At 44.1% G+C, this 13,894-nt stretch overlaps 1 protein-coding gene across 10 annotated transcripts in view; it reads right to left on the bottom strand.

The window, feature by feature from the left end:
• The window catches only part of pdlim5a (PDZ and LIM domain 5a), a 76,628-nt gene that overhangs the window by 17,288 nt on the left and 45,446 nt on the right, over positions 1–13,894 (bottom strand). For 3 of the 10 annotated variants that reach the window (XM_030417690.1, XM_030417688.1, XM_030417694.1), the window contains exons 4-12: positions 12,689–12,728; positions 11,334–11,761; positions 5,867–5,887; positions 5,710–5,727; positions 5,037–5,209; positions 4,431–4,467; positions 1,292–1,354; positions 318–992; positions 21–236 (exon numbers count right to left, since the gene is read on the bottom strand). In XM_030417690.1, coding sequence (XP_030273550.1) covers positions 21–236; positions 318–992; positions 1,292–1,354; positions 4,431–4,467; positions 5,037–5,209; positions 5,710–5,727; positions 5,867–5,887; positions 11,334–11,761; positions 12,689–12,728 — 1,671 coding nt within the window. Of the gene's footprint in view, positions 1–20; positions 237–317; positions 993–1,291; positions 1,355–4,430; positions 4,468–5,036; positions 5,210–5,709; positions 5,728–5,866; positions 5,888–7,190; positions 7,217–11,333; positions 11,762–12,688; positions 12,729–13,894 lie in introns of all 10 variants that reach the window. The other 7 variants (XM_030417693.1, XM_030417695.1, XM_030417691.1 and 4 more) reach the window with 7 other exon arrangements.

Here is a 13,894-nt window from a genome sequence, read left to right as displayed (position 1 = left end):
ATGTTTTAATGAGCTGTTACCTGACATCTGAAAAGTTCACTTCGTGTGCATCAAGTGTGAGAATTGCTGTGCAGCACCTGTGCTGGGGAGAAAGGTCAAACCGAGTGTGTGCTGCCTTCAGGGAATCTGTTGCTTGGCAATTCAATTTGCGGTCATCGCCCGCATGAGCAGTCAGACGCCCACTGGACTCGAACTTTACTGAGTCTGTGCTGCCCTCAAGTGGTGGCACAGGGGAACTGTTGGACCAAGGCAACAAAGTAAAATAAATGATTATAGTTAAAAGCCTGTTTGGACCTATCATCCAAAGCTCAATGTACCTTTCAGGTGCGGGAGGTGGAAAGCTTGGTGGCTCTGTAACAGCAATATCCTGAGCAGCTGGTGTTTGCACAGGGACCGGATCAGGGGAAGCCTCTGGTGCTTTGTTTTGAACTAACGAGGAGTCACTATTATGTAACGAGTTCAGTCCTTGAGCAGGTAGAACACTAAAAACAGGTAAACAGGAAGCTGGAGTCTGGGTGCACGAAGGATTCTGGCCAAGATAACGTGGGACGCTGTCAGGCAAAAATGCGTCATTTAGCCTTTGTGCATGGGATTCAGGTATTTGGCTTGAGTTTGAACCACTGTATGTTAAAGGTACTAGCAGTGGAGCTAGTGGATAGTTCACGTTGGACAGCTGGTTTGGATGTATCTGACAAAACACGTCAACAGAACCTGGATACCCCATCGGGAAGGCCACTAAGTGAAGCGGTGCTGCGGATGATTCAGCGTTCTCTTGGTGTTGAGTTTTTGAGAGGCTGCCAGGTTTGGAAATGAGGACATAGCCGGGGACTGTAGCACCCCCCTCTGGCTGTTGCTGATCGGCTGATGAGCCTGCATTCCCCGCCCGCAGTTGGTGTTTGATCGTGTGATCTGATTCTGCGCCGTTCAGCCCACTGAAGGCTGAGAGAGAAACCTCTACATGGTGGGAAGATTGATGTGTTGCAGATCTGTCACTGGCAGATAACAGATAGAGCATCAATGTGTTTAAATCGTTCATTTTGAAGGTTTTGGTACATTTTGAATAAACTATGTGGATTAAAGATAAAGTCTGTTACGGTGGAGGCGTGAAAAACAAACATCCGAGTGTATTAAACTTGAAATTATTGAACACTTGCAGTGGTCAGTTAGTTCCTGTGATTAATTAAGGACTTTACGTGATTGTTGCTATAATTAAAAAAGTGACTACGGTGCTGCTGGACTATTCACAGCTGGAGAGGTGAATTAAAAAAAGAGTTTGGTTGGAGATTTGTACCTGACCTCCTCACTGTTTGTCTCAGATTCATTGATACAACTAGAGGAGGAAAGAGTGAAGGAACTAAAGAAGAAAGGGAGTAAGGAAAAAGGACATCAGAGACAAGAGAGAAAAGGGAAACAAGAAAAGAATGTAATCACTTTATTAGCTACAATAAAGAATAATAGGCTTTCAAACTCAAATCACAGACAGATACATTTTCAGGCACTAGAGGTAAATGCAACACTGCTACGATCTACAGAGAGTCAGCATCATCAGCGCTAAGTAAACATGGGGGTGAAGTAAAGGTAGAGATGTAAAGGCACTGGAGAAATATTTTACATAGCAGTACTTTGCATTGCAAGCCATTTATAGCATTTATACATTCACTTCGCACACCCCCAAAGCAACGACCTGCTCACTTCCTTACTTGCGGTTTCCATACAAACGTCTTAGAGCACTAGTCTGGACTGTTACATCCCAGCAGCATACTTCAGCATATGAGCTATTGGTTTATGCAAGTTGACATCGCCATCATACCTCACCAGCAGTTCCAATCTCCTCCATAACATATAGATAAACAAAAGTCCACATAACATAAAAAGGACAGACATAACTGAGAGTCACACAAAGCCAGGGCAGAGTTGCTATTTTCAACGATATACTCCTCCCTCCAAACTTGCCATCATACATTGCAGCGACACACAGCACAATGAAGGTGAAGCAACCGTGTAGTAATGCAGGGAATTTGTAAAGAGCATCTGTTCTTTTTTGTCTTATTGTATTGCAGACTGTACAGAATAGGAAGCGGGGTTTGTTTGTCCCTGTCTGAATTTGAATTACCGTGGCTCAGCTTGTTGTTCCACGTTTAATAACAAAAACAGAATGAATAACTGATGAAAGCGTGCCCGTACAACTCTCGGCAGGCCTTTTTCTCATTACCATGGGGCATTCTGCACATGCAACATATAGTATGTGAAGCCAGTATGCAGTATGAAATGACTGTGCTGTGGCGAAGGTTCATTAAGGTTTTGGACTTTTGATAAAAACTCTACATCACCTTTTTTTTTTCATCTTTGTTTTTGGCTCAATAGTGGATCCTAACCACCATATTAAAGGAGACCTATTATGCTTTTTCGTGTATTTCCTTTTCTTTAGTTTCTTATATTCGTTCTTGTACAGGTGAAAGATCTTGAAAGTTAAAAGGTCCAAAGTCCAAACAAACAGAAGCTCTTTTCTCCCATAGAAAATACTGCTCCAGAAACGCCTCGTCAGAAGCCCTGCCTCTAATTCTGTGACGGTGTGACATCACACTGCGTCAACATGTCACACATTTGGATCATTCCTGCCGAGCGGATAGTTTGGCACATGAGAATTGAGTGCAGCTGAGCTATTGTAAACTGTCCTGGCTCAGGCGTGTATGAGCTTACCAATCAGAGCAGACTGATTATAAAGGAGGGGGAGGGGCTTAAAGAGACAGGAGCTAAAATAGAATATTTCAGAGAAGGAGAATAAAGAGCTGCAGCACTGGACAGTATGAGAAAACTGAGGTGTTTTTGAGCATTAAAAGCATGTAAACACATTCAAGTTTGAGCATAATTTGTCTCCTTTAATTTATTATAAGTATGGGGATCATTCAATCAATACTGTGTACGAGACAGGAGCATACACGTGCTTTAACTTACCCCCAAATTTAATGTACAGTATAACAAGGTAAAAGTGGACACATGCTGATAAAAGTGAGCGTTTACACGTCCACAGTGTACCTTCAGAACTGAAATCAGTGGAGCGGGCGGGCACGTATGAGCAACACTCGATCAAAGGTCTGAATGAGGCCAGCGCAGAGCAGGCACATAAATTAACTCTCACACACACACACACACGCACACACACAAACACACACACACACACACAGATTGGCAACAATTCCTTTTTCAAGTTCTCACTCACAGAAATCGTTGCTGTAGTTGCTTTATTCCCATCAGTGCACAGGCCTTCGACAGTCAGTTTCATTAACAATCACTTACAGAAGTCAAACTGATGTGGTGCACAGGTAGACAAGACACACACACACACACACACACACACACACACACACACACACACACACACACAGAGTCTACTGGACATTAAGGGTGCGGGCGGACACTCCGTGATGCCAGTCTCTCAGCTCCTTATACTTAGGGCCGACCACCAACCGAGTGGCGGTCTTGGTCTCTCTGCCGTGACAGGAAGAGAAGTAAAGGAGAGAAAAACACACCAAAAGAGAGAGAAAAAGAAGGATTTAGGAAAAGTTGCCCTGAAATCTACAATGAGATAACACTGTGAGACATGCGGCAACGGAAGCTTGATGACAAGGCGACAACTGTACAAACAAGCAGCTGATGATACACAGGTTCTGGTGGGGTGGAAGGAACATCCAGAGAACAAACGCCTCCATCTCATGGCCAGTATGGAGTGAAATTATGAATAAATGCAACCATGAAGCCACACACCAAAAAGCCACAGACAGCGGGAATGTCTGCATGTTAACACGAGCGATCGCAGACACACACTGATCACATGTATCGCCACCAAACCCGCCACGAGCCCCGGACAGCCGATGGATCACATCACACTGAGAAACGACGCCACAGTCCTGCGGTGATTGTCAACAACACGATCACTGCTGGTTAAACGTCATGCAGCACTGCACGGCTGTCACATCCAACAACCAAAATGCACAGGTAACCATTAGGAGACACAAACGCATCACATGAAGCCACAGCACGGATGGAAACTACTTTCAGCTGTCGTTTTTAAAAATTCAGGGAATTTAATTAAAAAACGACTTTGTTAGCTTTTGGAGCTACTAAGACTGGACTTTCTGTACAGTGCACAGAGGTCTGGCTTTTGACTTAGTGGCTCCGACGAGATCCCTTCTCTGCTGTCTAGACAGGAAGAGCCCACACAGCGTCAACACAACCGCCAGAACTGTGCCACTGATATCCAAAGTCCGAGTTTTCTGCTGCTCCATAAAAGTCGCCTTTATATGTTAGAGGCACCCGATGGAGCGGGCTAAAGATGATATTTTATGGACTATGTGTTGTTACTGCACACGAAAACCAAACTGATGATAGGGAGTCTAACAGGGCTGTTAAAACCGTTGCCATGCACTTACTTTGACTTCCTGGCTGCCTCAGCTTCCTCTTCTTGAACTACAAATGAAAGAATAAAAAACAATGATTAAGATGTAAACCGCGGCAAATTGATACACAGAGCCCTTTAATGTTGCTGGCAACATATGAACATTTGGGAGGTAAGCCTTCTAACGCATGGTTAACATGGAGAAAGAGTTTATTTCAACCCAAATGATCAAAACTGAAAATCAAAGAACCTTGGAGATAATAAGACAGCTAAGATTCAAAATAATCAGTAAAGAATATTATCATGACTTCCACGTGGGACAACAACACTTGACCTGCTTCCTATGTGGACTTTTAACAGGTGACCAGTTGCAATGATGGTTCTTAAGCATCGTTATTTGATTAACTGATATATTTCCATTCTTATTTCTATAGCAGTACAATAAAGAAATTATTTTTTTTACATACTTCTTACACAAATCCTACCTCTTCTATCTGACTCCTCCCACGTTATTTATGATGTAGGAACAACACCAACACAGCGATATCAGATAAACCAGTGAATGACACACAATAAGAGTCATGGAGGCTGCTCTGAAATGCAACCACCACCACTCTTTAAACTTCAGTCAGTCACGTACCATTCTCGGTGCCGGTGATCTGAGCCAGGATCTTGAAAGATCTGGACTGGGTGGTGCCGGTGCGTGGGCGCCAGTCCTCCGTGTCCTCGGTTATGCGCTTCCTGCTGGCATCAGCATGAGTGGGCACATGGTAAAAATGGATATCTGTGTCCACGACGTGTTTCCTGGGCACTCTGGAGGGACAGGGCGAATGACCTCAGCAAATATACTTTTAATTTGAAAAGGCTTCCTCTCATAACTGATCAAAGTAGCAGATGATGACTGATGTCATTTCCATGGAGGTATTATGACATATCAAAGTGAAATGTAGAACTTTTAATTTTACAGGATCCTATAAAAAAACATTTTATTCGTGGGGACCAACTACCGTATGTAGGTCATAAGTAGTTCTGAGTGTGTCGTGAGATAAAACCGTGTTAGGTCTGTTTGGGAGGTTAATTGTAACCAGAGGTTTTAGATTGTAGATGTACTGATGTTATTGAACACACAGCGAGCCAGTTAGAGGGATGGTATTAAACTGTTTGGTGTTTAGACTCCAGGTTACATGAAATAGCAATGTGCCGAATATAATCACCAATGATTTGTGCTTATTAGACCAAAAGAAATGGGAAGAAAAGTCACACCACAATTTGTTAAAATGCATTTGGCGTCTAGGTCCGAGCCAATCTGATACCTGGGCGGTGGAGGTTTTCTTGAGAAAGAAATAACAGGGGGGAGGAAAAGGGGGATAGCAGAAAACATAAATACACTGAATAAAGGCAGGAAAAGCTAAAACAGACACATTCATCACATTCTGAAAGACAGAGTGGAATCATCTGAGAAAGACTTACTTCAAAATACTCTGAGGTCCACTGAAGGGGAAGTAGAGTGGAGGAAGAGAAGAAAATACGAAGAAGTGTGAGAGGTGAATTTGGAAAATTGATTAAAGGAAATGTTAACAAGCAGACGGAAGAATATAGATGGAGAGAAACTAAAATGCATGCAAAACAGAGAAGAAAAGAAATCTTGTCTGATTGCATCAACAGTTGGACAAATGTTCTCTTTACACGAGTCAGTTCTCTTTCCATCCACACGGTGGTGCTGCTGAATCATAAAGATCTCTGTATCCCTACATTCATTCATATATTTGGGCAGGAGAGAAGTATGAATATGGAGAATATAACAGAAGAACTTTGTCCAATCTGGATGAAAAACATGCACTTTTGCCTGGATGAGCATGCAGCATAACAACCATTGAACACGTGTGATTTGTGTGAATGCCTGAACACTAAATGTTTGTGTGTCTGCAGTCTTTCCTGGCATCGTGGTGCTGACGGGCCAGATACTAATTGGCTGTCGATAACTCAGCTCTTCGGAGAACACGCGCACACGGCGAGGGGCACTGAGGACTGTTCAGGCGCCGCTGTCAATAAATCACATAGAAATACACTCACCCAGCGACACACTCACCTAGCGCGCTGAATAGACTGATTTATGAGCGTCTCTCAACACGTTCTCGTCACAGCAGCAGCTATGTGGGTGTGGGAGTGTTGACAGCTCTATGTGAGCCTGGTCACACACTTACAGTTATACTCTGTGTGTGTGTGTGTGTGTGTGTGTGTGTGTGTGTCAATTTATTTGTGATTTACAGTAGAGGTAAAAATATGCTGTAGCCTCAACATATTGTATGACATACACAAACTTAATTGATTTGTATTAGCTGAGTGCTGCTGTTGCTGCATAATGTCACGGTCATATTAAGCTGATTGTACAGTAAAACTTTACTATCAGTAATAATGTAAAATAAGTAGTATAAAGCCTTTTGTGGCTCAAGAGGAAGCTGTGTGTAATCTAATAAATTGCCTCCAGTGATGTCACCCAGTGGCACAAGTTGCCATGTGGGTAATGTAGGTAGGTGTTGAAAAGGAAGAAGAATGGTTGGAAAACCTGATGCCTACATTACCCACAATGCAACTTTGAGGCACTTCTTATTACCTGCAGCTTCCTCCTCAATACCTGCAAACACACTTTAGTGTGTTAAATTGGTGGAGTGAACCTTTAAGCAAACGCATTCAGGTGCCATGATAAAGTAAGACAGGTGCAGAGAAAGACAGAAGAGTAAAAATGACGGCAGGCAGTCAGACACTCATAACCTGACATGCTTCAGAGACTAACTTTGTGACTTTAGGATTGGCTGCGGTCTGGAAAGCAGAAAAAACAAGGGTTGAGAGGAAGACAGAGAGACAGAGAACAGTGACGGACACGTGTCCCGATTCTTGGCAATTAACAGTAAAAACATCAAAAGCTGTCATTCAAAGATCCCTTCTGAAACGAACCACACAGCTCGGCTACATCATGCAAACAAGCAAACAAGAAGCAAGGATGGAAACACATGCAGCAACATAACAAATCCCACTGATTAAACTGGAAATAGATGAGTGTGCTTCAATGTATGATTATGAAGTAAGTGTTGGATGCAAAATCCATCCATCCATCCATTTTCATCCGCTTATCCGGGGCCGGGTCGCGGGGGCAGCTGCCTGAGCAGGGACACCCAGACTTCCCTCTCCCCGGATACTGCCTCCAGCTCTTCCGGGAGGACCCCAAGGCGTTCCCAGGCCAGCTGGGCGACATAGTCACACCAGCGTGTCCTGGGTCTTCCTCGGGGTCTCCTCCCGGAGGGACATGCCAGGAACACCTCCCGAGGGAGGCGTCCCGGGGGCATCCGAAACAGATGCCCGAGCCACCTCAGCTGGCTCCTCTCGATGTGGAGGAGCAGCGGCTCTACTCTGAGCTCCTCCCGGGTGACAGAGCTCTTCACCCTATCTCTAAGGGAGCGCCCTGCCACCCTGCGGAGGAAACTCATTTCGGCCGCTTGTATCCGGGATCTTATTCTTTCGGTCATGACCCAAAGTTCATGGCCATAGGTGAGGGTCGGAACGTAGATTGACTGGTAAATCGAGAGCTTCGCCTTTCGGCTCAGCTCTCTCTTCACCACGACGGACCGATACAAAGACCGCATTACTGCGGCCGCTGCACCGATCCGTCTGTCAATCTCACGCTCCATCCTTCCCTCACTCGTGAACAAGACCCCAAGATACTTAAACTCCTCCACTTGAGGCAGGAACTCTCCTCCCACCTGGAGGGAGCAGGCCACCTTTTTCCGGTCGAGAACCATGGCCTCGGATTTGGAGGTGCTGATTCTCATCCCAGCCGCTTCGCACTCGGCTGCAAACCGCCCCAGGACATGCTGGAGGTCCCGGCTCGAAGGAGCCAACAAGACCACATCATCCGCGAAAAGCAGAGATGAGATCCATTGGCTCCCGAACCAGATCCCCTCCGGCCCGTGGCTGCGCCTAGAAATTCTGTCCATAAAAGTAATGAACAGAACCGGTGACAAAGGGCAGCCCTGCCGGAGTCCAACATGTACTGGGAACAGGTCTGACTTACTGCCGGCAATGCGAACCAAGCTCCTGCTCCGGCAGTACAGGGACCGTACGGCCCTTAACAGAGGGCCCCCGACCCCGTACCCCCGGAGCACCCCCCACAGTATGCCACGAGGGACACGGTCGAATGCCTTCTCCAAGTCCACAAAACACATGTGGACTGGTTGGGCAAACTCCCATGAACCCTCGAGCACCCTGCGGAGGGTATAGAGCTGGTCCAGTGTTCCACGGCCAGGACGAAAACCGCATTGTTCCTCCTGGATCCGAGGTTCGACTATCGGCCGAATTCTCCTCTCCAGTACCCTGGAATAGACTTTCCCGGGGAGGCTGAGGAGTGTGATCCCCCGATAGTTGGAACACACCCTCCGGTCCCCCTTTTTAATGCAAAATGTAACGGATAAAGAATAATGATACCACATGTGTTTAAGTTGGTTCCCTATAAACCTTGTTAGCACTACACAAGTTTGTCTAAGTTTTTTTTAACTTCTTTTATAGACTAAATGACTGAATAAAATGATGATTTGACCCGTGTTGTTATTAGCAACACTGAGGAAAATGGAAATGATCAAGCTGACTTTGCAACAGCGGTGCCAACAATAATTCCACTTGGAAACAGTAGGGAGGGAAAGTTGTTGTTGTTGTTGTAAATCTGCAGAGAAGATAACTCAAAGTGGGATTCTGGAGAGCAAATGTCATGAATATCTCCAGGAAAGTGCCGTCCCAGAATGAGGGATGATGAAATAATCACATAATTCAATGTCTTTGTAACATTTAACCTGCTACTGCACAGTGATGGCCAGTGAGAAAACCTGCTTGTTGGAGTAAAAAATAAACTATTGTAGTTGTTGAACTGTCCATCAATTAGAATACAAACAAAGACAGTGAGAAATGTTTTAAAAAAGACAAAAATTACGATAGAAATGTTTACACAAAGCAAGTCAAAGCCAAACACTGAGGAAAGATCAAAACTTTGATGTCACAAATGATTCCATGCTATTAAATGTCTTCTGCGACACTTGGGGAAGGCGATGTACCCAATTGCAATGCAGCTTGTGTGTCCGTGCATGAGTGCACGGCCGCGCGGAGTAAGATCATATTGTGCAGATCGCCGGCGTCTGCTGAGTCTCACAGAGAGAGGAACCGCTCTTGTCAGCGCGTTTCCCACAGAGGAAGAGCGCCGAGTGAGTGGAAACATGAAAACAAAAACGGAGGAATTATGACTCACAAACGGAGTAAATTCAGTCCATTTGGTATCTCGAGGGGCGATAATAAATAAGAAACACTCACATACACCCTCTTTGTTTTTTGGGATTGAATCAGACAAAGAATGAATGAAACGGCGCGACGGAGGTGGAAAGACCGTTTCAATTCAAGGCTGAAATACCGTCATTGATTCACTGATTTCGCTACAAGAGCAAAGAGAGAATGCCACGCCGGTCGAGTTACTAGTGTCAGCTATATATACACAGCTTAGTCATAGCATCAGAGCATAGTTATACTCACTATGCCTCTGGAGAAAGGGGAGACAGAAGATTCGGGGGGGGGGGGGGTTAGATGATGGTGAGAATTACGTAAAAAGAGAGGTGCAGAGTGAGTAGAAAGACGGGAACGGGCAGTTTGGAGAGAATAAGAAGAGTGGTTGTATCGTCTTTACGTGCTACAAGTGTTTGTAATAAACGTGGTGCTGCATTCAGACTCCTGACCTCGATACAGAATACAGAGGAAGAGGTCTAGTTTCACTTAGAGAAGCAGAGACGTGTTTTTTTTTTAGGATATCATGAATGATTCATGATGCACTCACAGACAGGGAGGAGGAGGAGGAGAAGGAGGAGGAGAAGGAGGGGAGAACTTTCTGATTTGTTTCACGGTAATAGTTTGACATGTGTTGATATGAGCATAAAGATCACATACAGCTGTCCTACCGGGGATATTTAACTTTGTCTTTACACACACTAATAGTGATTTAAGTTGTATGTTAAAATCCTACTTTCCAAGATCTCATCCTTTAAAAGCTTGTTTGATGTTTTATTAATACGGTCCATTATTTTTTAACAAGGGGTGAACGATGCGGATTGTTTCCAACTTATACCACTAACCGATAATTACCCGCCTCTTATAGCCAATACAGATAAGATAAGAGACTATTTTCTTTATTTTGACTGTTTCAACTTTAGTTCCCAAGTTCCAAGCTGTTAAATGTCTCTTTTCAAGTTCCTATGGTAAATAAACGCCACATTTACCCGCTTGAGTTTGCGTAGACACCATTTCTGTTTGGAAACTTTTGCTTTTCCACGCTATAATAAGCAACACATTCACAACAGATCAGGTCACACAGTAATTTGGTTTGTCACTGATGCAAACCATCCGCTACTATTGCTCTGTTTGTTTACCTCTCAACAAAACACCAACAGACATGTGAGTCTGATTTAATGATGCAGGAAAAGTTTGATTTTCAATGTTTTTCTGCGTCATCAAATCAGACTCACATGTCCACAACTTCAAGATTCCAACTTTTAAATGTGCTTTATTTATTTATTCATTTTTGCAGATGTAAAATCTGCTGTTTTGAACTATGGACCTGTTTACTTGTCCAGCTTAAAAAGAAACTAAGTACACACTTCAGCAGTTGACAGAGAAGTAGTAGGTTCTATTTTCCGTTGCCTCTTTGCTTCTAAAGATGACAAAAACCTTTCAAATGCTGTTGGCTATGTCACATATTGGTTTTCTAATTGAAAAAAAAAACACAGCAGAAAGTGAAAGGAGATAAAAAAAAATATACATTAGACATTTGAACCAAGGGGGAGAAAGTCGGAGGTATAAAACGTAGAGAGTTGATTCTTTTGTCTGATTGGCTGGAGAGAATGCCACTCACCCATTCAACTGTAAAGGCAAGGCTCCGCCCTGACTCTCCAACAGGCCCCGCCTCTGCCCCATGGCCACCTCGCATGCGTTCTCATTGGAGTAGAGGTTGATTGGCGTGTTATACACTGATGGCTGGGGCGGGACGAGGACAGGGGGGGAGGAGGAGGAGGAGGGAGAGGATGGGTAAGAGACGGGAGGTGGAGGAGGAGGAGGAGGACTGGCGTAGGAGGAGGAGGCAGGAGTGAAGGCGGAGGATGGGGATGGGATGAAGGGAGCAAAAGGAGCATGTGAAGGAGGGAGCTCTGCTCCGCAGCCACCATAAGCTCTGGGAGCCTTGTTGTAGGGTGCAGTGGAGGGGCTGGAGGAGTGAGGATGGGGGTAGAGCGGCGGAGGTGGGTGGGTAAGGGCCACTGGTTTTATGATGTCTGATCTGTTTTCCTAGCGGCATGAAAGAAGAGCATGCAAATACACACGAAAAAACAAATCACAACAAAGCACACACTATACTGACGCCTCTCTGGTGAGGATTTTAGGGATCACACACCGTAAATCAAATTCTGATTCAATTCAATATAGCTTCAAAATCAATTTGTTGGTTTTCAGCGAGTAAGGAGGCATCAGTGTGCTAAAGTGTCACTTAAAAAAATGTAAAAGTAAATCCATCACTATGAGAAAAAACACAATAACATCAAGACAACTGGGGTTTTCATGCAGCAAAAATGTGTTCAGCATCGTTTCAGAAGGGCGCAGTGACTAAAACAAAAAGCACTTTAAACACAGAACCCCAGGTGAATTACTTTTCTTCTTAAATGCCGTCATAATGAATCAGCCATTAATAAACTTTTAGCATCACAAGTTTCTTGTTCGATAGAAACTCGAACATATCTCATGCATCAACATAGCATGAACATCTGCATTAAAGACCCATCGTTAATAAAATGATGATAGGTGTTGCTCTCACTTTGATATATCATCACCTGGCGTGTTTTCTCCTTAAAAGGTGCAATATGTAAGAACTGGCCACCTGTCGAGTTCATACTCCAAACAAACACGGGGCAAAATATCGTCATAGTAAACACTGACTGCTAGTTAGCTTGTTTAGCCGTGCAGTTAGCGGTATGGAATGGGAGCTCGAGCATCAGAGGGATGTTGGTGTTATTAACTCCAGGCGCTTTGGACCCCTGAGATGGGGAGGTTTTCAGTCGGGACAGTTTTAGTTCTTTTTTTCATGTTTTAATTCTTACAGAATGCACCTTTAAGGCAACAGCTATATTTTCTGATTTCCTTCCATCTTTAAAATATTCATGCTGCACACGAGTGTATTTAATGTTTATGTTCTCTTGGTGACGTGGTGTGTTACGGTACCTTTGGTGCCACGGGCGGACCTTTAGGAACACTGGAGGCCCTGGAGAGAGAGAGAGAGAGAGAGGAAGAGAGGAAAGGAGAGAGAAAGTGAGTTATGATTCCTCAACCCCAATTATTTTGAGTCAAAATAATTCCTTTGAAAAAATACATTCTTATTAGCCAACACCATGTGGGTGAAATAGCTAAAAGCTTTTTAAACGTGTACTGATATTTATAGAGCCAATAACAATCACTCCGGCTGTGAAAGCTTCATATCTTACTGGGGTTGAGTGAAACTGTGGTTGTGGTGAATTATGACTAAACCTGAGCTCTCGGCGTAGAGAACAACATGGAGAGGTCACCGGCGATGACAGAATCCAAGAGAGTCTCACTGTGTCTGTGCGTCATGCTGTGAAACTCAAGTTGATAGAGCTGAAAACTGTGGTCTCTTTCATTCAAAGGCAGCTGTTTTCAGTCCATAAAGGCTTGAATCAATCTGATACTGCTGCTGTGTGATACTCTTGATGCCACATTGAGCCATGAGCTCTCCTGAATGTCATCCGATGAAAATGTCTGCAACCATCCGCGCCGTTAAATTCAATCTGGAGTGACATCAGCTTAGCACCTCATCCTAAAATTAATGTTACTGAAATATTTCTTTCATCTTGTTTACCGTGTTCTCAGTCGACTTCTCTGGTTTAAGATGATGTCTATGCAAAGGCAAAGTACATTACTGATGTAAAATCAACTGAAAACAATTCATTTAGAGCTGTTATGGATTAATATGCACTCACATGAGCATTGGATGAAGAGAAAAAACACTGGTTAACATAAATTAAAGGTTAAATACACAGTGCAGTAACTGAAGATGTGTGAATGTCAGCAGCCCCACATTCCTTTCAGAGCGGTCCTTCGAGAAGCTTCCTGAGGGAGGCTCATGTCCTTCACCTCTGTAAATTTGAACCGACAGCCTTGTAGTAGCTAGAAACACATCAGTCTACAGATCGGGCTGCTCCAACACTTGGCCTTTTCCTCTCTGCCTCCGGTTCCTCTGTATTTTTTAGATTGCCAAAAGTGTCCTGATATTGCCATCGTGTTCCTTTAACGGGACACGTGAGGATCTTTAAATTATGCTATTACCAGAGGCAGAATGACATCATGCCGTAAAATTACAACTCTCCCAAACCTGCCACAGGAACAGTTCAGGGAAAGACTATTTTTAGCAGT

The sequence above is a fragment of the Sparus aurata genome, chromosome 5, assembly GCF_900880675.1.
Source record: "Sparus aurata chromosome 5, fSpaAur1.1, whole genome shotgun sequence".
Lineage (NCBI taxonomy): Eukaryota > Metazoa > Chordata > Actinopteri > Spariformes > Sparidae > Sparus > Sparus aurata.
This window is presented reverse-complemented; position numbering and strand designations above follow the sequence as displayed.